General features: G+C 41.8%; 2 protein-coding genes across 3 annotated transcripts in view; both read right to left on the bottom strand.

Moving 5' to 3' along the window:
• The window catches only part of LOC149833990 (16S rRNA processing protein RimM family), a 39391-nt gene extending 36375 nt beyond the window's left edge, over positions 1-3016 (bottom strand). For both annotated transcript variants that reach the window (XM_090011156.1, XM_090011155.1), the window contains exons 1-3: positions 2781-3016; positions 2550-2683; positions 2316-2450 (exon numbers count right to left, since the gene is read on the bottom strand). In XM_090011156.1, coding sequence (XP_089867282.1) covers positions 2316-2450; positions 2550-2683; positions 2781-2979 — 468 coding nt within the window. In that variant the 5' untranslated portion in view covers positions 2980-3016. The remainder of the gene's footprint in view (positions 1-2315; positions 2451-2549; positions 2684-2780) is intronic.
• A 14429-nt stretch (positions 3017-17445) lies between these two features.
• LOC149833991 (Tetratricopeptide repeat (TPR)-like superfamily protein) lies at positions 17446-20464 on the bottom strand. Its single transcript, XM_090009253.1, has one exon. It carries the CDS (start codon positions 20462-20464, stop codon positions 18185-18187), a length of 2280 nt encoding a protein of 759 aa, XP_089865379.1. The 3' UTR covers positions 17446-18184.
• Positions 20465-20904: the final 440 nt, after the last annotated feature.

Here is a 20904-nt window from a genome sequence, read left to right on the forward strand (position 1 = left end):
CATAATTTTATCGTAAATCGAGCCCTCTTGGTTTACATCTGTTGGCATTAGAATGTTCCCTCATAAATTGGGCCCTCTCGGTTTACATCAGTTAGTATCAGAGCCGAAATCCTTATCGTGTTTACGATACTGGATAATGATCATGCAATGGACCGCCTCGTGAAATCAAGGTCAGCACATGACGAAGCAATGATCTTTATGATGCAACATTTTTCGGATATGCCATGCTCGCGAAGATATCGATGTGCATGTTCGGATAAGAAACCACCAACAAATCCACTACCACCATCGTTGGTGACCTCTCCTCCACCATCACCTGGCCCTTCTCCTATCTCCACCCAACACCACCTTCAACGTCGAACTTTGCTCCCCTATCCACCACCGTCACCGACAAACCCACTACCACCACTGCTAGTGATTGTCTCACCACCATCACTTCCTCCTCCACTCACTCCACTTGCTCCACCGCTATCATTGGTGTCGTTGTCATCAGTGTCATCGTGGTTGTGCCCTACGCCACCGACGGAGGGAGAAGGAAAGGGAAAGGTCATGATCCTCCCTCCCCTTTCGTCTACTCTTCTCTTCCCAAAAGACCAAGGGTCGACCATCGGCTCAGCAACCTTCGGCGACCTTCCACTGGACGAGACCTGTAGGCAGGAGCCCGGCCCACCGAAGGGATGTTCCTTTCCGTTGCTTGCGGTGGAGGGCCTCCCACCGAGTGGAGGATGTCAGACCCCCAACTCCATCGTGGAGTCCCTTATTGACAGTGAACTCGTTGCCTGTGGGCTCCCAACTGTCGTGCATCCGCCATTCGGATCCCACTAGCTGGCACACCTCCTGCCCAACGGAAGCGACATGGGCGAGGAAGAGATGGTGGTAGTGAAGGTTGCCTCCTCCATCGTCGAGTTGCAATAGACGTCCAATGAGTGGTTTGTCATCATTGGAAGGATCCCGAATGACATTCAGTTGTCGGTTGAATCCAGCTTGTCGACGCCTCCTTTGCCTGCCATAGGCGACGTAGGAAAAGCCGACACAGTGGTTGTGTAGGGAACCTCCACCAGCGATCTCAGCTCGGGAGGAAAAAATCATTGGCGAGTGAGGGAGAGAGCCCCCACCGTCCGCGAGCTCGTCGGACGGGTCAGGCCGGTGGAGGCAACCCATCGGCAGTCGGCCACCTATCTCCATTACACCAGTGGTGACCGACGGGGCTCAGGAAACCGTCTCACGGGTTCCTAAACCAGGTAGGGCACCCCATGAGACGGTTCTTGGTCAAGTCGTCTCCCAGAACCGGTTCGCACCAGGAACCGGGTTATTACCCAATTCCAACATGCAGAACCTAGTTCCAGGTATTTGGGCCTTGGATTCAAGCCGGTTTCAACCCCAAATGCCCGGGTTTCCTAGTACTGTGGGTTTGGGTCAGAGTGCTCCACCCATGGATTGGGCCCAAACCGACCCCTTTATAACTGGGTTTGGTTTTGGAGCGCGTCGACAACATCGTTTGGAGCACAAGACGATAAAGAGAGGGATCCAGATTGTTTGGACTTCTTCATATTGGATCAAACCCACCTTAGAATCATTTGATCCAGATCAACAGAAGAATCCAGAAGGCTACGGATGGTTCGGGAAGAATAATTCGAGCTTCCAGATGCATATTAGAACAGTTTGGGCTATTCAGTTTGTGGACCCGCATCGATATCCAGTTTTATATTATGAACCCATAACCAACAAGGAGGAACGGGATTGGAAGAAGCATAAGTGGGATCAAGACTTGAGGGCAAGTTTTCACAAACCAGAGGAGAATGATGCAGGAACATAGTGACACACATCCAAATCCACACGGTCCATTGGATCATTTGAGATCCATGTTAGTTTAGTTTGGATATTTTTTATTTAGATTATTTTGTAATGGTTATTGGATCCTTGTGCCTGATTCATATCTTAATTAAGATAAGTTTTATCTTTTAGACGGTATCAGTTTAGGGATAATTAGAATTCTTCCCCTATAAATATGGGAAAGGCATAGATTCTATTAGGATTAGAATTCTTCTCTTATAAATATGAGAAAGGCCTAGGAGGTTCACGGTTTGGAGTTTATGAAATTATTGAAATTGTTATTTTTTCAGTTATTTCAATTTCCAGTTATTCCCAGTAATTTTTTTCGGTATTTCTTGTTTTCTCGGTTTTAGTAAGTAGGAGTAGTATAGCATAACTTTATAGTAAACCGAGCCCTCTCGATTTATATCAAAAAAAGCTCCGTATTTCTACACATACACAAAATTAAGTGAAGAAAAAAGGAAAACGAACACCATGCTCACCTTCTCAACTGAATCAATCCCCTCAAAACTAAGAATCCAAGACTTCTGTCCAGGGTGGCCTCTCCCGGCGACGAGCTCAACTTCGCGAATAACTTTCCGTCCCAACACCCGGCTCCTCAGCCATCTCTTCCCAGGCTACAATTACAAAAACCAAACTCAAAGATTGAACCAAAGAAAAAAAAGGGAAAACCTATCAATTTGGAATGGATTCCGCCAAAAAAAACACCTAAATACCATCTCGAGTCGCAATTCCGGAAAATCGGTCGATGGTTTCACCCGAATCTCCCCATTGAGGCCATGAACATTAGCGATATAGCCAATTTCAATGAATTCCGAATCATCTTCATCGGTTTCGACTTCATGAATCCCTATAACAAGAACCAACGAAGCAAAACATCAGAAAAAACCGAGAAAAGAATCCAAACAACTAAGAAGCGAACAAGTGGAAGGATGAAGTGGGGTTACCTCTACTCTGCAAAGCACGAAGAGAGAAGGAAGAATGCAACGTTTGGCCTGATGGGTGAGTGAGAAAACGTAGATTAGGACCATTTTGAGAAGGTGGGTGCTTGCTGAATCTGTGAGAAGGGAAGGTTGGTCTCTGAAAATGAGGAAGAGGAGTGGGTTTTGAAAGGAGGTGATTTGGAGATAAGCTTGAGCAGGCCATGGGCTCTCCCAAGTGGTGAGCATGAAGATTACTCTGAGTAATCGGATTTTTATAGCTGCTTGGAGATACGTGATGCCGTTAGGGGGCAAAGTGAATCGATCTTTGTCTGATTCCGACCCGACCGAAGGTAATTTGGGCAAACACGGTCCAAAACCCTAATCTCCATTTTCTGAACTGGTCGGATTCAGAACCAATAATGTTGGGTTCAGTTCGATCCGGGTCAGAATCCAGCAATGAATAGGTTTAGAAGCAGGTCGAAGCCAGGTCTGACCCGACTTGCTTTGTCTATTTCACAGAAAAAACAATGTACTCGACCAGTTTTCTACAGATCCAGTGTTATAGAAGTTTAGATTATATCCAGATCTAGAATTCTGTGTTCTGAATTGGAATTGAATCCAGAACCGAATCCATTTATTAAAAGTTGGAGCAAAGTCGAAGCAAGTGCTTGAGAAATGCTTGAATGTGTGAAACACATAGGAAATATAAAAAAGGAAGCCAATAAGAAATAACAATAGAATGGGTAGAGAATAACATATAAACTATAGTCAAAACTTAATTTTTGAATAAATTATGGTTGTTATAAAAAAAATATTGATTACATATGTAGATTTTGTAATAAAAGTATGAAAAAAGAATGTTGCAATTCTTTTAACATGAGAAAGACCATTACATTGTCAATGAAGTTCAGGCTATGTTTTCTTGCCTTGATTGGAAAGTTGTGTTGTGGTTTCCGCCGCTCTCATAATCTCTTGCTGTTTGGGAGAAGTGGCATTGCTGAAACAATTTATTGAGGATGGTGTTGACAGTCCCAACACCACATTTCAACACCTTTCATGATACAATGTTTTTGACAACTCCAACTCTCTATATCACACGTTGGCCAAACAATATTTTCGCAACACACTGAAACTGTGCTTCTATCTCATTGCAAGGTTCCCAAGGGTAACTTCAATTTTATAGAGAGAGACTTAGGATATGTTCAGGTGCCTCAACTCTACAGATTCAGAATGATTTCAAATCATTCTGATTTTAAATCCCAGGGCAACCCATGAGATTTAGAATCTCAAGGGTTGCTGTGATATCAAATCAAAATGATTCGGTTTCTCTGAGAAAGTGATTCTAAATGATCCAACGGAACGTCCCCATAGGCTTCTACAACAACAACAACAACTACGCCTTCATCCCAAAACAATTGGGGTCAGCGATATGAACCAAAAAAGAAATTCATTTTGGGTCTTCCACATGAATCCTTTTCCTCCAATCATTTCTATCCAACCCCATAGGCTTCTCAAATTTCAAAATTGAATTTCTCTTAATACAGTAGAACATTAAGGTTGTGTTTGGGAGCCGTGCATTGGGGTGCAAAAATGGTTTCCATGTTTTGTCAAAACATGGAGTTGAGATTCATGGTACTACCAACTCCAAGCTCATGTTTGGGAGCGCAACATGGTAGTTTGGACATTTTCATGAATTGGTGTTATCTCCCAAACATGTGTGCATTTCTTAAGTCAAAGATAGTTGACAATTTAATATAATTTTGGGTTGCTAGAGTCAAAGACAAAGTAAAATTTGGATGAATTTGACCATTTTCCTTAATGCAAGGAGTTTCAACAGGTTGGGCCTGGTTCAAACCTGGGTGGGATCTGAACCCAAATCTGACTTGCTGATGCTGGTACTGGGTCCGAACTTGGGTCTGATCAGACCCACTATAAGAAAAAATATCAGTCACATAAGAATTACATGAGCCAGACCCAGTTCATATAGGGTTGCAAATGGATCAGATATTTGTTCCGAGTCTGACATATTATGTCCAGATTTGGAACCTTTAAGATAAATCTGAATATGCATTGAATTCAGATTTGGATCCATTCAATCAGACTAAGATCAATAATTTAATTCAGATCTGGAATTTATCTGAATCAGAATCTGATCCAATCAAATTTTTTACGGGTAAATAGCTTGTTTTTCCTTTATTTTTTCCATATCTAGTTTTATCACTTGCATTTCAGATTTGGATTCAACCTTACCTCTTCGGATCTGATTCCGATCCAGATTCGGATTTGGTTCTACTCTTTGCATTTCAAATTTGGTTTTGGATCTTGCAGGATGCTACCTGAATCTGACTCGTTTCCACCCCTAGGTTCATACCCGATAAAATGATATTTTTTTATCATTTTCCCATTGAAAATTGCAGACCTTAACGAAACTAGAATGCAACCTGAGTTTGGTATGAAGTTTCCCAAGCCATACCTGGCTCCATGTACTAATTGAACCCTTTGGGTCTGACCTGGATTCTAGTTGGATCTCTTTCTTATCACCAAACCCTGACCTTATTTAGTTTGGTACGTTCTGTTTCTGGGTTAAACCGATCCATTGGCGCCCTAGATATAGGTACATGATTGAGCCATGAAAAAACTTTCATCAAACCCAATTGCATCACATTCGTTAACACCCCAATCCCACCCGTTGTACAGGGTACGTAGTTGTTTTGCAAGATGTGGGTTCTTAAGATAGTCAAAACAGTTCAGTTAAACATCATGTTGGATCCACTGCAACTCATCAGAATTTACAAACTATGGCATATAATTAACAATGGCGAGCGACTAAAGCACTTAATAAACATCAGTTAAAGTTTGCCCACCAAAGGAGTTTTTTAAGAAAGACCTAAATTAACAAACATAGCTATATGAACAACCTGCTGAAAATTATATTTACAAAAATTAGTAACCATTCAACAAGCTCACACAAAATTAAGTGATAAAAAGAATTAAAAAAAATATCAGAAATATAGACTTCAGCTCTCAGCTCCTGTGAATCTTCCAACAACCTTCCACACCTCTGCTTACATTACCGAGGACAATCCACGAAAAATTTACAGATCTCCTTGCAGTTTTGCACTTGTATTCTAAAGTGAACACCTATTTACACAATGGCACGGTTCCATCCTTGTGAGAATGAACTCTTGTTTGATTGTCATACGCAGGGGGCATTTTAACAAAAAAAAAATTGCCTTTTTGTATAGAAAATTCATAAATCCTAGGTCACTTCTTTCTTGGCTTTCGGTTTATTTTTTAAGTCAGTCCAATTCGCTTCCCTTCTGGCTTTGGAGATGATTTTTAGTTTGCTTCTAAGTGGTCCTGCTCTTAAAATTTTATAAGTACCTCACTTCCTGCTTTGGCTTCCCGAATAGATTCAACAACTCTGAGGCAGTCAGACGAAGAGATGGCCTCACCTGAAACTGGGATACCTGCTCACCTTCTTCCACCACTGCTGTACCTAAAAGAGAATAAAGTTAGTCTGTGTGCTAGAAAAAAAAAGAGGAAACAGCCACTAAGGGGGAAGGGGATTTGGGATGATATCCGATCTACTCGATGCATAAATAAAAACAAGGAAAAAGTGGGACTGCAAATGGCTGATTTGGTTTTGTTGCTCCCGAACCCTCTTTGCAAACAAAGAAAAAAAAACAAGAACAAGAAACTTTGCAAACAAACAAAAACTATGGTTTGACAAGGAGGAAACAGAAAATCGTCTCTGCACCAAAAAAGAAAACCTCTTTGCAAAAGCAAAAGAAATAAATAAAGTTAATAAACAGAAAAACCGAAAAGAGAACAGCATACCTTTGTTATCCATTGTTTTGGAGGTCGTAGCTGCTCTCCAACCCTGTTTGCAGAAGTTATGTCGGACAAAGAGGAGAAGGGGGTAGCCAAAGAGGGAATTTTTTGTTCATGGATTCCGTAAAACCCACCTCGTACGGTGGATGCGGAATCATGTGTTGGGAAGCCCATTACTCATGTTTTGATGAAACATGGTTCCCAAACGTCAGAGTGCATCGGCGATTCCGCAAACCAGCGCCCATGCACTCCGATAGTGTTCCCAAACACAGCATAAAGAATCATGGAATTTCAGGCATTCAAAGCAAGCTTCTTGGGAAACAGACTGATGGTTTTAGAAGCTTCTGATAACTAAAACATGATACACTTATCCGTTACAAATAGTGCTGAAGATGGATTTGATGTGGATACAGTTCCTGAAGGTATGCCTTGCTGCATATGTGCTCCCTAAGAGTCAACAAGTACAGTGCAATCATCCTAAAAGTAAACAACAGCAGCACTCTTCTACATTATCAGAATGAAGTTGGTAAATGCCCTTTATGCACCTACTGTTTGGACTTTTTGCAAGTGTAAATGCTTATCGTCCCAGCACCAACAGCTCTATAAAGTAGTAATGCCCACATGCTTGTGGACCTCAAATTCTCCAGCTCCTTCCCATCTCTGCTACTCTTTCATTTTAGGCCATTTTTCCAGCAACTACTACTGTTGTGCTCCCTAAAGATGCATTGCCCACAAAGTCTGGCTACCTACCAATCAACAAAAAGACTGGACCAACTAGCCTCTACACTTTCTATGAAGCCTCCCAGCCTTCCCCTGATTCTATTTCCCAGACTCCACTTTTCATCTGGCTCCAGGGTGGGCTTGGATGCTCCTCCATGACTGGAAAATTCTTCGAGCTTGGTCCATGGAGTTCTCTGCTTACCATTGCGCAATCAGGTAGAAGAATCCTCCGGTGCATGGAATCTCACTTTTCAGACTTTTGTTCGATAATAATGTGACTGAAACAGGATTCAGCATTGCGATGGAGCAATCCGAGATACAAGAAACCAATTTGGCTGCCCAGCATATCTACGTTCCTTTCCTGTGCTACTCTCAATGAATCCAACTTTCCAATCCCTAGCAAGAGTGATGCAGGAAAGTACATTCCAGCCTTTCCACACCATGTCCTGAATAAGAATTGGATGTGAAACCATACCACGGATAAATCTCCCGGCATGGGAAGGGATTGACTGACACATAAAGCCAAGTGGTGAGACATGCTGCATACTCCTTTAGCCTAGTCAATGGGAAGCAGAAGTCATATATGAAGAAGATTCAAATTTCTACTGTGGAACTAATCAATTCAAATTTCTATAGTGGAACTCATCAAACTTGAAAAAGGGCGGGAAGCAAAGGATATGAGAAACCAACGATTAAGATATCTTGAAAATTTTAGTGTAGTAGCCAAACTATATGACTGGAGGATCAGGCCCCATGAGAAATTTATGGTGGGGTCTTCCCCAGAAAATGAAGCTGTCAAAGCGGCATTCAGTATGCTCTTTCATGGATGCTGTAATCTGGTTTCCTTGGCAATGCATGAAGATGTGATGAAAAGTGTAATGTTTAAGGCTCTGGCGACGAGGATCAGGAATCAGTTTCTAATGGTGAAGATGAAAGCATAGAAGGTGAAGAATTCAGTTGGCATGCTCAAAGATGGCAAAAGTCATGTAGTGGTAGCCAGTGCAAGGCACTTTTGTTGCGGTCTGACCCCGCTACTCCCAAGATCTATGCCGCGTCACGTCTTTTATACTTGCACGCGAACAGCTGACCTGCAGCTAATCTCCTGTGCAAACCTAAATAGTCCCTTCACAACGTGTGTGCATGAACAGTCCTCAAAATTGAAGTTCCTCAATTAGCAAAGTGCAGGCCATCACTAGGTACGTCGGAAGAAACTAAGTGATTGTCGAAAATGTACGTACGGTTAGCTGGAAATTGGCTATCGCATCAAGAGGCTGAACTTCGAAGTTACTTTCAGAAGTGAATTCACCTCTTATTTTGACGTGGAAATACTCTATCTAATAGCCCTCGACCTAAGGAATCTGACGAGCTATCAACTGGCCAAAATAAATTTTGGAACAGAAAAGACGTTCAGGAAGCCTGATTTCCAGTAAAAACTAGGTGAACTTGATCGGTGATGCGATATTCTGACCCCTGAAATGATGATGGATATGCGCCAATTAAGCTCTGTGATAGACGGATGCAGGTGTATCATCCTTGCACAGGTGCATCTTCCATCGAAGTCCAGCGTACATATAAAGTTTCAGCATTTCAAAAATGCAGGAAATTACATAAATGAATTCAATCACAAGCATTTGCCTATTGACTTAGCTCGGCTGGGTCAATCACATCATAGGTTGTATATCTAATTCACCGTAATTTGTAGTTCAGGAAGCAATTATGAACAACTTCAACCTATAGATCGTTAATGCACTTATCTGATATGAGTTTTAAGAGGACCGTGAGCTTTGGAAAGCTCAGGCGATGCATCTGAGGCATTTTGCAGTCTCCAACAGTGATTTTCGAGGAATTAGCCGGCTGATCTCTGCTTGGCTCGGCTGCAAATCACGTTCTGGCCCAAATTCACGATCTCTGCCACTTGAACAGCAGATCTGAAACTTGATCAACTGTACAATGGCTTGAAGCAGCGATCAGATTCATCGATTTGGAGAATTGGGCTATCCGATCAGTTAACCATCCACTTGAGTCTATTCTCACGGTGAAGTATTAGTGCAAAGGCCTGAATCAACTTTACTAGAAATAAGAAAAAACTACAAAAGTAAGAGGAAACATGAATATGAAATGGTTTGAGTCCAGGACCGAGTCGGCGTCAGACCCAGTCCACCTAGAACCCCAAAATAGGTTTGGGTCCTGGACCAGGCAAAGTCAGGTCGAGACTCAAACCCGATCCACCCAGAAACTCGCTAATGGGTTCAAGCCCGGACCGAGTTCCGTCGGGTCAAGGATCAAACTCTATCCACTTGGAAACTTGCTCATGGGTCCAAGCTAGAACCGAGTAACGTGGCTCGGGATGCACTCTACTTATAGTGCTATAATGAAAACCCGACCCCCCACCTTTCCAAATCATTTTTTTTAGGGTTATGCCCCCTCCACCTTTCCACCATACTTCGCCCCGAATAGCCTCCACCGACGGTCAGCCTCAGCTGTTGACATTGGCCAGCTGTGGTCGGCCTTAGTCGTCCATCGATGGTTGCAACAATGAAAACAAAATAAACTAAAGGCGAGGGTGGTTTTTCTGCCTCCGCCACCCCCAACCACCATCGGCGGCTAGCCTCAGCTACTGACGATGATGGTCGACCAACGTCAGCCTTAGCCGTCTATCGGCGGTTGCAGTGGCTAAAACAGAAAACACTAAAAAAATATTGGGGAAAGGGACAAACATTGAGCGACGACCTGGTTTCTAGTGACCCTTCTCACAAGTGGCGACCACCACCAATCTCTGTGGGTCTGGACAACATCTGTTGTCGACTCACAGATGTTGAGTTATCAGCCAACTTCTCTTCCCTCATAGCCGACTTCTCAATCTGAACGGGAGTCCAGCGAGGGAGAAGACTTTTCTGGCTAGCCCTGCATGGATGTTAGTACACCCACACATGACACACACAACAAAAATGCAGTGGAGTGGCCCCATAATCCAATGTTAGATTAAATGGTCGGAGAGAACAATACTTAACAGAAGTGGCTATTGTCGATCTGAACGAAGCTTTGATGGAGGTGGGTTGTCGGCATTCTCCTCAACCAAATGATGCCCTCGATGAGCTCATGCCGCTATGTCGAAAAGTGAGCAGGACTCTTGAACCCCAGAGAGAATGAAAAACTGGTATCACCAATGTAACTCTCATCAAGCTCCCATGGTGGCCTACTTATAGTGTGAGATTGGGTAGTGGGAGGACCACATTTATGGTCTACTTGTTGGGATAAACCACCACATTGGTACTGGTTACCCACGATGTGGATAACGCTCCCGCACAGAAGGTGTTCCTTTCGTTAAACCCGCACAAAATCAGGGGGAAACAGTTGCACAAATTGTTCCCACTTTGTGCCTATAAAGGGGTATCATGATGATCGACAAATACATAGTGAAAAATTAGTTTTCATATACAGGGAAATACGAGAGAGGATTTAGAATCTTACATCTCCATCCAGAGTATTTTCATCCAGTCGCAGGAATCGGTCCTGCTCACCGACTGCATCCGGCAGACTGCGCTTGTGGAGTGCCGCAGTCCGGCTGAGGAGAAACCAGTCCTTGCTTCAATCAACCTCCACTTCAGTCGACCTCCACCACCAGTAGAAGTACTCCTATGGATGCCTCAGGTACGCAATCCTCTCCTGCTGATTTGTTGTTTTAACACAGTGTTTGCTTTGTTGTGTTTTCTCTGTCTCAACGCAGGGCCACTGCCATTAAAGGAGGCGATCCTGGACGACCCCAACAATGGGTTATGGGCCACCGGGTCAGACTCGGTATCCGATTAATGTCGGGTCTAACACAGATCCAGTTCAAGTCGAGTCTGACCCGAATCCAATTCAAGTCGGTCCGACCCGGATCCAGTTCAAAGTCGGGTCCGACCTGGATCCAATTCAAAGTCGGGTCTGACTTGGATCCAGATTGAATGGGTTCTGACTCAGCCCTTTATGGGACCGGTTCAGAGCCATTTTTGACTGGTTCCTTCCAGTTTCTCATCGGTTCCAAGATGCTAAGACTCTGTTTTCATAAATATAAGAAAATACATGGATTTTGGCATGCAATTATAGGGTTTTTATGAACCTTTGTTCATATTTGACACTGATTCATAAGGTTCAGAACCGGTTCAGACCCTTGGATAACCGGTTTGGGGCTATTTCAGACCGGTTCAGATTGCTTTCAGGTCGGTTCTTGTTTAAGGACCCAGGGTTTTACCCATTTAAGTTTGGCTTTTGTTATTGTTCATGCATTTATTTGAAATTAAGCATGCATAAATGATTGTTTAATATTGACATTAAGGATAGTTAGATGACTTAGTGTATTCACGTTGCCAAAGTGACTGAATACACGTATGTCGTCAAAGAATTTCAACACTATCATACAGTTTAAGCCGATATTAACATTGTACTTAGATTCGTGAAACGATAAACGACCCAAAGGTAGTTTTATCGTGTTTGGAATTTAAGTAGGGTGAAATAAGGTAAATGTGTCGAGATATATCACACATGTGTATCCAAAGGTACCTTATGTCGATGGTCTAACTTCACAAGAACCTTAGTTTTACCGAATATAGTAGGTAGGCGAAGTGGTTTTCACGTGTCAGAGCTCTTACCAAAGTAGGACTCTAATGATCCCCTTCACTCGCCTGAAAATAAGCATATTAAGGGCCTTTATTATTTTGCTTTTTCCATTAAATTTTTAGTCTCGTACGAATGCCTTTTTGATACATGTCTTTTGTCATGCAGTTTCGAGTTCTGTGATTTTCAATGGCTCTAGTTGTATAGTGTTTCTAGATGGATCGAATTTTAGTGATTGAAAAGAGAGTGTACTTTTTATATTAGGATATATGGATCTGGATCTTGCCCTAAGGATAGATGAACCCACTGCTCTAACTGATCAAAGCACTGCTGAAAAAAGAGTGCTTTTGAAAAGTGAGAGCGCTCAAATAGACTTAGCATATTGCTTTTGCAAACTAAGGTGGCTAAAAATATTCGTAGTGTCATACCACAATGCATGACAGTTAGAGAGTTTTTCAGTGTTATTGAAGCACAATTTGTGAGTTCAAACAAGGCTAGAGCTAGTATCCGGATGTCTAAACTCATATCTATGAAATATACTGGAGGGAGAAACATTCACCAACATATTTTGAAGATGAGGAACATAGCGTCTCAGCTAAATGACATAAAGTTCACCATCTCTGATTCTTTCCTAGTGCATTTAGTTCTAGCGTTCTTACCCTTGGAGTACGGACCTTTCAAAATCTCTTACAACACACATAATGATGAATGAATGTTCAATGAACTTATGTCCAAGTGTGTTGAAGAAGAAGAAAGGTTGAAAGGGGAGAAGGTGCAGAGTGCACATGTGGCTTCTCATGCATTCAAGGTAGGACGAAGTAAGAATGCATTTAAAAGAAATGCTAGGAAGAAGCCCACAGGGGATAAGACATCCCAAGGCAAGCAATCTGACTTTGATCTCATAAAGTGCTTCTTTTGCAAGAGGAAGGGACACAAGAAGATAGATTGCATAAAGTACAAAAAGCAATTGGAAAAGAAAGATAATTTGTCATTTGTTTCTCATGAATGTAATTTATTATAAATTTCTGAAAATAGCTGGTGGATTAATTCCGGTGCTACTGTTTATATTTTTAACTGTTTATAGTTGTTCCTGAGCAAAAGGGAACCAACAATGCATGAGAAGAGCATATATTCAGGAAACAAGATGCGTTCACATGTGAAGGGTGTTGGAACTTACAAGATTACTCTAGATACAGGCGTAGTTTTGGATCTTCATGATGTCTTTTATATTCCATCATATAGTAGGAACTTAATTTCAATTTCAAAATTGGATAAATTTGGATATTGTTTTAAGCTTGAAAATTCCAAATTGTTCATTTATAGAAATTCAATTGAAATTGGTTTTGCATCAGTTTATTATGGTTTGTATAGATTGAACGTGAAGATCTAAACTCAGGAGTCCCTAACTTCTGAATACGCATTGGTTGGAAATAAATGTAGCTTGATAAATAATAAATCTTACATGCTTTGATATCGAAGGTTGGGTCATATCTCTGAAAGGAAAATAAAGAGACTCATAAATGAAGGGATCTTGAAATCTCTAGATTTTACCGACAATGACCCATGTGTTGGCTAAGCATACAAACACATATAAAGAGGGTGTCAAACGCAGTAGTGAGATAATAGAGATAGTTCACACAGATGTATGTGGACCTTTTACTCCCTGTTACACAGTCGAAAAATATTTTGTCACCTTTATTAATGACTATTCACAGTATATGTATCTCTACTTGATTTTTGAAAAATCTGATGTTTTTCAAATGTTTAAAGAATCTAAGAAAGAAGCATAGAAACAAACCGATGAAGTTATTAAAATTGTCAGGTCTGATAGAGGTGGCGAATATTATGGTAGGTTTACTAAGATGGGGCAAAGGGAAGGACCATTAGCGTGATTTTTCAAAGAGGAAGGCATTGTGAATTAATATACCATGACTGATAGTGCCTATCAGAATGGTGTAGCCGAAAGGAGAAATCGTACGCTTAAAGAAATGGTCAGGGTCATGTTGAATTATTCAACACTTCCCGTAAAGTTGTGGGGTGAAGCCATAAGGACTGCGGTGCATATTTTAAATAAGGTTCCTATAAAATCTGTGTCTAAAACTCCTTACAAGTTATAGACAGGTAGGAAACCATCTTTATCTTATATGCATATATGGGGACGTATTGCAGAGGCTAAGTTGTATAAACCTCACATTAAAGCCCTTGATCCAAGAACAACCAGTGGATATTTCATTGGTTATCCAGAAAGATAAAAAAGGTACAAGTTTTATTGCTCATCTCACTCACCATAGATTGTTGAAACGGATAAGGCAAAATTCTTTGAAGATTTAGTAGGATTAAGTGCACTTTAAAACCTTGGTTTTGAGGAAGTACAGGATCCAGTTTTGTCACATGTTAAGAAAAACACTGAAAGATACCGCATTATTATTCCTAAAGATGATGTGGTTGATCATTCGATTGTTGATGCAAAAATCCAAAGTGAACCTATTGTGGACAATGTGGTAGAGCACGAATAGGATGATCAGGTTCAATCTGAACCTGAAGAACGACATGTTTAGGGATCCACAAGAATTAAGAGATCTGTCATACATTCTGATTATGTGGTGTACCTTCAGGAGCCTGATAATTTCATAGATATGGATGATGACTCGTTGACTTTTATGGAAGTTGTGGAAAGCAAACAATCTATACAGTGGATAAAATCCATAAAAGAAGAGTCAGACTCTATGACTAAAAATCAAGTGTGAGATCTTGTCAAGTTACCTAAGGGAGTGAAGCTCGTAGGGTGTAAATGGGTCTTTAAGACCAAGAAGGACTCCAAAGGTAATATAGAGAGACATAAAGAAAGATTGGTTGCTAAAGGATTCACCCAGATGAAAGGCATTGACTATAATGAGACATTTTCTCCTATCTCAACTTAGGAGTCAATGAGGATAATTTTGGCCCTCATAGCTCATTATGACTTAGAGCTACACCAGATGAATGTAAAAACAACGTTTCTTAACGAGGATTTGAATGAAGAGGTATATATGGATCAACCTCTTAGTTTCTCTGAAAACAATCATCTGGTTTGCAAGCTCAACAAATCAATATATTGACTTAAATAGACCTCCCGATAGTGGTATATTAAATTTTTTCAAGTCGTCGTAACTTTCGAGTTTACAAAAACATTATTGATCAATGTATATATCTTAAGGAAAGTTGGAGTAAGTTTATTATATTGATGTTGTATGTGTATGACATTTTACTTGCAAACAATGATATAAAGTTGCTTTCAGAGACAAAATAGTTTCTTGCATCACATTTTGATATGAAAGATATGTGTGAGGCTGCTTATGTTCTTGGCATTGAGATCCGTCGAGACAGAGCAAAAGGGTTTTTAGGACTCTCCCAGAGATCCTATATAGATAAGGTGTTAAAGCGATATGGGATGGAGAATTGTTCTTTTAGTTTAACACTCATATCAAAAGGTGACAAGCTGAGCCTAAAGGATTGTCTACAGGATGATATTGACAAAGCATAGATGAGTGCTTATCCATATGCATCAGTTGTTGGCAGCTTGTAGTACGCGCAGATATGTTCTCAACCAGATATTTCTTTTGCAGTAGGGGTGCTTGGAAGATTTCAGTCTAACCCAGGTTTACCCCATTAGAAGGTTGCCAAAAAAGTCTTGCGGTACTTGCAAGAGACAAAAAACTATATGTTGATGTATCATAAAGTTGATCACCTCGAGGTCATTGGCTACTTAGATGCGGACTTAGGAGGATGCCTTGATAGTAGAAAAGCTACTACTGAGTACGTCTTCTTATTTGTTGGGGGCGCGATCTCTTGGAGGAGTTGGAAGCAGACGACCATTGCTGCCCACACCATGGATGCAGAATTCATAACATTGTACGAGACTACGTCGCAGGCTATATAGTTAAAGAATTTCATATCACACTTAAAGGTAGTTGATTCTATTGAGAAGCCATTGATGATCTACTGTGATAATGAAGCTGCGGTGTCATTTTTGAACAACAACAAAAGTACTACGTCATGTAAGCATATGGAATTGAAGTATTTTATTGTTAAAGAAAGGACGAAAAATCATTTAGTGCATATTGTTAATATTGATACCAAAGAGATGATCATTGATCCTCTTAATAAAGGGCTAGCACCAGGATTATATTCTGAATATGTAATGAGGATGGGCTTGTTAAACTCTTTTTTGACATATGCATATAAATAAAGTGATTACTTTCAGTTCATGATTCTCATTATTTTTGTTGTTAATCTCATAAGGATTAGAGATTCAACTAAGAACCTATAGAATAGAATAAAAAGGTCATTTTATTCGTCAAGTTATTCCCATAAGATTTTCTGGTTAAGGGTTTATCGTCGGAACAATTGGAAAATGTTGGGATAAACCACCACGTTGGTGGTGGTTACCCATGATGTAGATAACGCTCCCCCATGGAAGGTGTTCCTTCCGTTAAACCCACACAGAATCAGAGGAGAACGGTTGCACAAACTGTTCCCACTCTGTGCCTATAAAGGGGTATCATGAGCGACCCCCAATGATCGGCAAATACAGAGTGAAAAATTAGTTTTCATATACAGGGAAATACGAGAGAGGGTTTAGAATCTTACCTCTCCATTCATAGTATTTTCATCTAGTTGCGGAAAACGATCTTGCTCACTGACTGCATCCGGCAGCCTGCGCTTGTGGAGGGCCGCAGTTCGGTTGAGGAGAAATCAGTCCTTGCTTCGATCAACCTCTACTCCAACCGACCTCCACCACCAACAGAAGTACTCCTATGGTTGCCCCAGGTACGCAATCCTCTCCTGTTGATTTGTTGTTTTGACACAGTGTTTGCTTTGTTGTGTTTTCTCTGTCTCAGCGCAGGGCCACCGCCATTAAGGGGAGGCGATCCCGGACGACCCCAACACTACTCTCATAACTGTAACCATAACATTCAAAAACCGATAAGCTACATCCGCTTTGTCCCTTGGTGTGCCCGGGTGAATATGAATCACATCTAGGTTGTATCCGATTCAAAAAATCCAACACCCTACTGATAAAAGGATTGCAAGATGAGTAATGGAGGAAGGCTACTAAGGTGGTAATGAAGATGAGGTTACTGAATTCGGGAAACCATCTAAATTGTATGTGGCTAAGGAGATTTCGGTGCAGGGACATTTTGCAAGAGAAAATAATGAGGCAGATTGTTTTCCTTTTTCTTCAGCAGACACTCTGCCTTATGGTTTTAATCCTAACCTTTGCCAATTAGTTGATTGTTATTAATGTATATGCTGATTTACAGTGCAGAAGCACGAGTACCAATATCAACAACTTTTGGGGAGCTCTCTCTCTCTCTCTCTCACTCCGATAATCATCAATAAATTAAGAATATCTGTAAGAAATACTGAGAAATATACAGAACATACTCCATTCATTTTGATACATCAAGGCAAGGTAACAGAAAAAAATTCCTAACGCATTTGTGCAGCTGATTCCACAAATTTCAAATCATAAAAAGCCAAACAAATCAAGCTGCTATTTTTTTTTCCTTATCCCCTCCTAGCAAGAATTTTCAGTATACAAGGAGCTAATTCAGACACCCACCTATGAACTCTACGCATTTTGATATCTTGCAAAAATTTTTAGTTTACATCAAGCGGGGATCATTCATAAGCCCATTAATTTATACAAGGGTGGCTACTCCACAACATCAGTTATTGGAAGTAATTCATCGCATGAACATAGCTGAAGCCGCTTTCTAGATCGATTCTTCTTCAGCTGTTAGAAATGCAACCATAGATAGTTATGCTTTTGCTGCAAAATATTATTATTTACAGCATTTTTAGCATCCTAAAACATAAACCTTCCAAAAGTTTGCACATCCAGTTGGGCTTTTACTCCGCCGTCAGTTTCAACTGTGAACCATCCTAAGATCTAAAGATGAAGTTTGGGATGGGCGAATCCAAAAGCACCTCACTCTCATCTTCCAAGATGTTCTAGCAATATCCAAAACCAGCATAAAGATTGCACAAGTCTCTTCCGAGCAAAGCATTTTTTTATTAAGAGTCATGACATGTCAAGCAGCTTCCATTGGAGCCTCCATCAAAGCTGTTTTTTGCTTTGAACCTATCCAACCAGGCCACTCTATTTTCAGCATCCGTTTCATGGCTCGAGAAAGTATTTTAAAAGAACAAACCATATAAAGAGGTCAAACCCAAGTCCATAGCAGTCTGCCAATCATACCGCTTAGAACATATACAGCACTGCTATTCACGTCTTACCAGTAATCTCCACATGAACATTTACCACCATCAAAATGATGAAATCGGTTAGAGTCCCTTAAGATAATCAATTGCCCAGTAATCTTAGATATGTATTTGATTGCATTATGGCAATCTGCACATACTCTTAGGTTCTTAATCACCCTGATAGGCCTTCCTGCAGGCACATTCAAAATCCCAAAAGCAACTGCTAGTTTTTCACTGTGGTACCTGAGCATGTGCTCCTTCTCTTCCTCTTCCACATCATGCAATACCATCTTCGTCGATGAGACATAACCTTTCTGCTTCATTTTCAGATCCAATTCCTCTAGGAAAGCATAGATACTCTCCTTTTCAGGGTGTGCAGTATCCCCAACAGAGAATGTGTGCACTTTGTTCTTCACCTCAATCCAACTGAAACCAGGCACCTTCTTCACTCTTCTCTCCCTCATCATGTCCCTCAACCTGTCCACATCAGCCCACCTACCATCTATTGCATAAAGATTAGAAAGAAGCACATACATTCCTGCATTATCTGGTTCCATCTCAAAAATCCTTTCAGCAGCAATCTCACCTAATCTTGTGTCCCCATGAATCCTACTTGCACCTAGCAAAGCACCCCACATAGTTGCATCTGGCTCAAAAGGCATATTTTTCATGAGTTCTTGGGCCTCTTCCAGTCTACCTGCCCGACCAAGGAGGTCAATCATGCAAGTGCAGTGTTGAGGAGTTGTTTCTATTCCATATTCAGCTTTCATCGTGTGAAAGTAATTCATTCCCTTATCTACCAAACCAGCATGGCTACATGCTGACAGGACTCCAATCATGGTGACATCATCAGGCTTAGTATCTGCCATCCTCATCATTTCAAAGACTTCAAGTGCTTGCAATCCAAATCCATGTCTGGCATAACCTGCAATCATTGTGTTCCAAGTAACCGCATCCCGTTCTAGCGTTCTTTCAAATGCTTCATACGCTTCATCTATGCTCCCACATTTGCAGTACATGGCAAGAAGTGCATTTCCTACAAAGTTACCCATCTCATATCCAACCTTCACAAGGAGACCATGAAACTGCTTTCCACACTCAATAGCTGCAAGATCAGCACAGGTGCTAAGAGCACATGTAAAAGTCGATCTATTACTCCGCTCTCCACTGCGCCTCATTTCAATAAACAGCTGCAGGGCATCTTCTCCATGACCATTTTGAGCATAACCAGCAATCATTCCAGCCCATGAGATAGAGTCCCGCTGAGGCATCTTATCAAAAACCTGTCGAGCAAGATCCACATTACCATTCTGGGCATGACCAGTGATCATCGTGTTCCAAGAGCTAATGTTAGGGCAAGGCATTGCCTCAAAAAGCTCCTGTGCTTTCACCATTTGTCTGTTCTGGGCATATCCTGCAATCAAAGCATTCCATGAAACCTCATTTCTCTCAGGCATTTCATCAAACATTCTTTGAGCGTCCACAAGCCTGCCATTCTGCACATAACCAGATACCATAGCTGTCCAGCTGAACACGTCCAGCACTGGAGCATTGTGAAACAGCTTCTCAGCTTCCAAAAGTTCACCATTCTGCGCATAACCAGTAATCATCGTGTTCCACGAAACGGCATCTCGCTCGGGCATCCTGTCAAACAATTGCCGTGCATCATCCAATCGGCCCTTCTGAACATACCCACCCATCAACGCATTCCAAGAAACAATATCCCACTTCGAATTCGACTCAAAAAGCTTACTCGCTGACTCGATCCGGCCATTTTGAACGTACCCCGTGAGAATGGCATTCCAAGAGATCGAATTCCGAACGGGCATCCTGTCAAACAATTCCCGGGCGTCACCGATATACCCGTTCTGGGTATACCCCGAAATAAGCGTATTCCAGGACACGATATCTCTTTCGGGCATTTCATCGAACAACCGGCGCGCAGCTCTTAGGTTCCGGTCCCGAACATACCCAGCTATCATCACGTTCCAGGAGACCAAATCCCTCTTGGGAACCCTTTCAAACATCTCCCGCGCAGATTCTATCCTACCATTCGAAGCGTAGCCGGATATCATGGCGTTCCACGAGACCGTACTTCTCTTAGACATTTCGTCAAACAGTTTGCGAGCGGATTCGCACCTCCCGTTCCGCATGTGGTCGCTGATGGCCACGTTCCATTTCACGATCTCCGCATCATATGGTGAGGAGTGCTTCTTGCGGCCACCACCCCTCGATGGTGATGCGACGGCTACATTTCTTGAAACAGAACGCAGCCGCAGCGCCAATTTTCCGTTGGCTCTATGGATCATGACCACGATCGCATTCTGCAAGCCAAATCCAGCGGGAAAGTTTTGTCACTTAAAATCATGGGTTTTTTTGTGGGGTGAGGTAAAAGGGAAAAAAAGCTATAAAAGTTCTTTTATGCAGCTCCACTACGCTGACCATCCATCTCAACGTTTCTCCAGATGGACAACGCACACATCTCCACTGAAAATGCCAAATCTCTCGAGTCGAACACCTTGGGTTTGTGTTTGGGCTCAACTTGTTTAAGCTAAACGAGCTGCTCATGAGTTGGCTCACCAGCTATATGAACTGATCGCCAACGAATTCGTGACGAGCCGTGCTCTCGGTTGGTTTACCAGCCCTACTCCCATGTGAGCTGGCGTAAGGTCATTTTCCTTCACAAATAGCATTTTCAGGGGGCATGGGCGTCGTACACCCATCGTTCTGCGGGCTGTACGGTAGTGTA

This window comes from Nuphar pumila, chromosome 6 (genome assembly GCF_984573655.1).
Source record: "Nuphar pumila chromosome 6, dmNupPumi1.hap1.1, whole genome shotgun sequence".
Classification (NCBI taxonomy): domain Eukaryota; kingdom Viridiplantae; phylum Streptophyta; class Magnoliopsida; order Nymphaeales; family Nymphaeaceae; genus Nuphar; species Nuphar pumila.

Bases quoted from the DNA above. Each gene is read 5' to 3' on its own strand.
- LOC149833991 (XM_090009253.1), bottom strand. From the start codon at position 20,464: ATGATCCATAGAGCCAACGGAAAATTGGCGCTGCGGCTGCGTTCTGTT.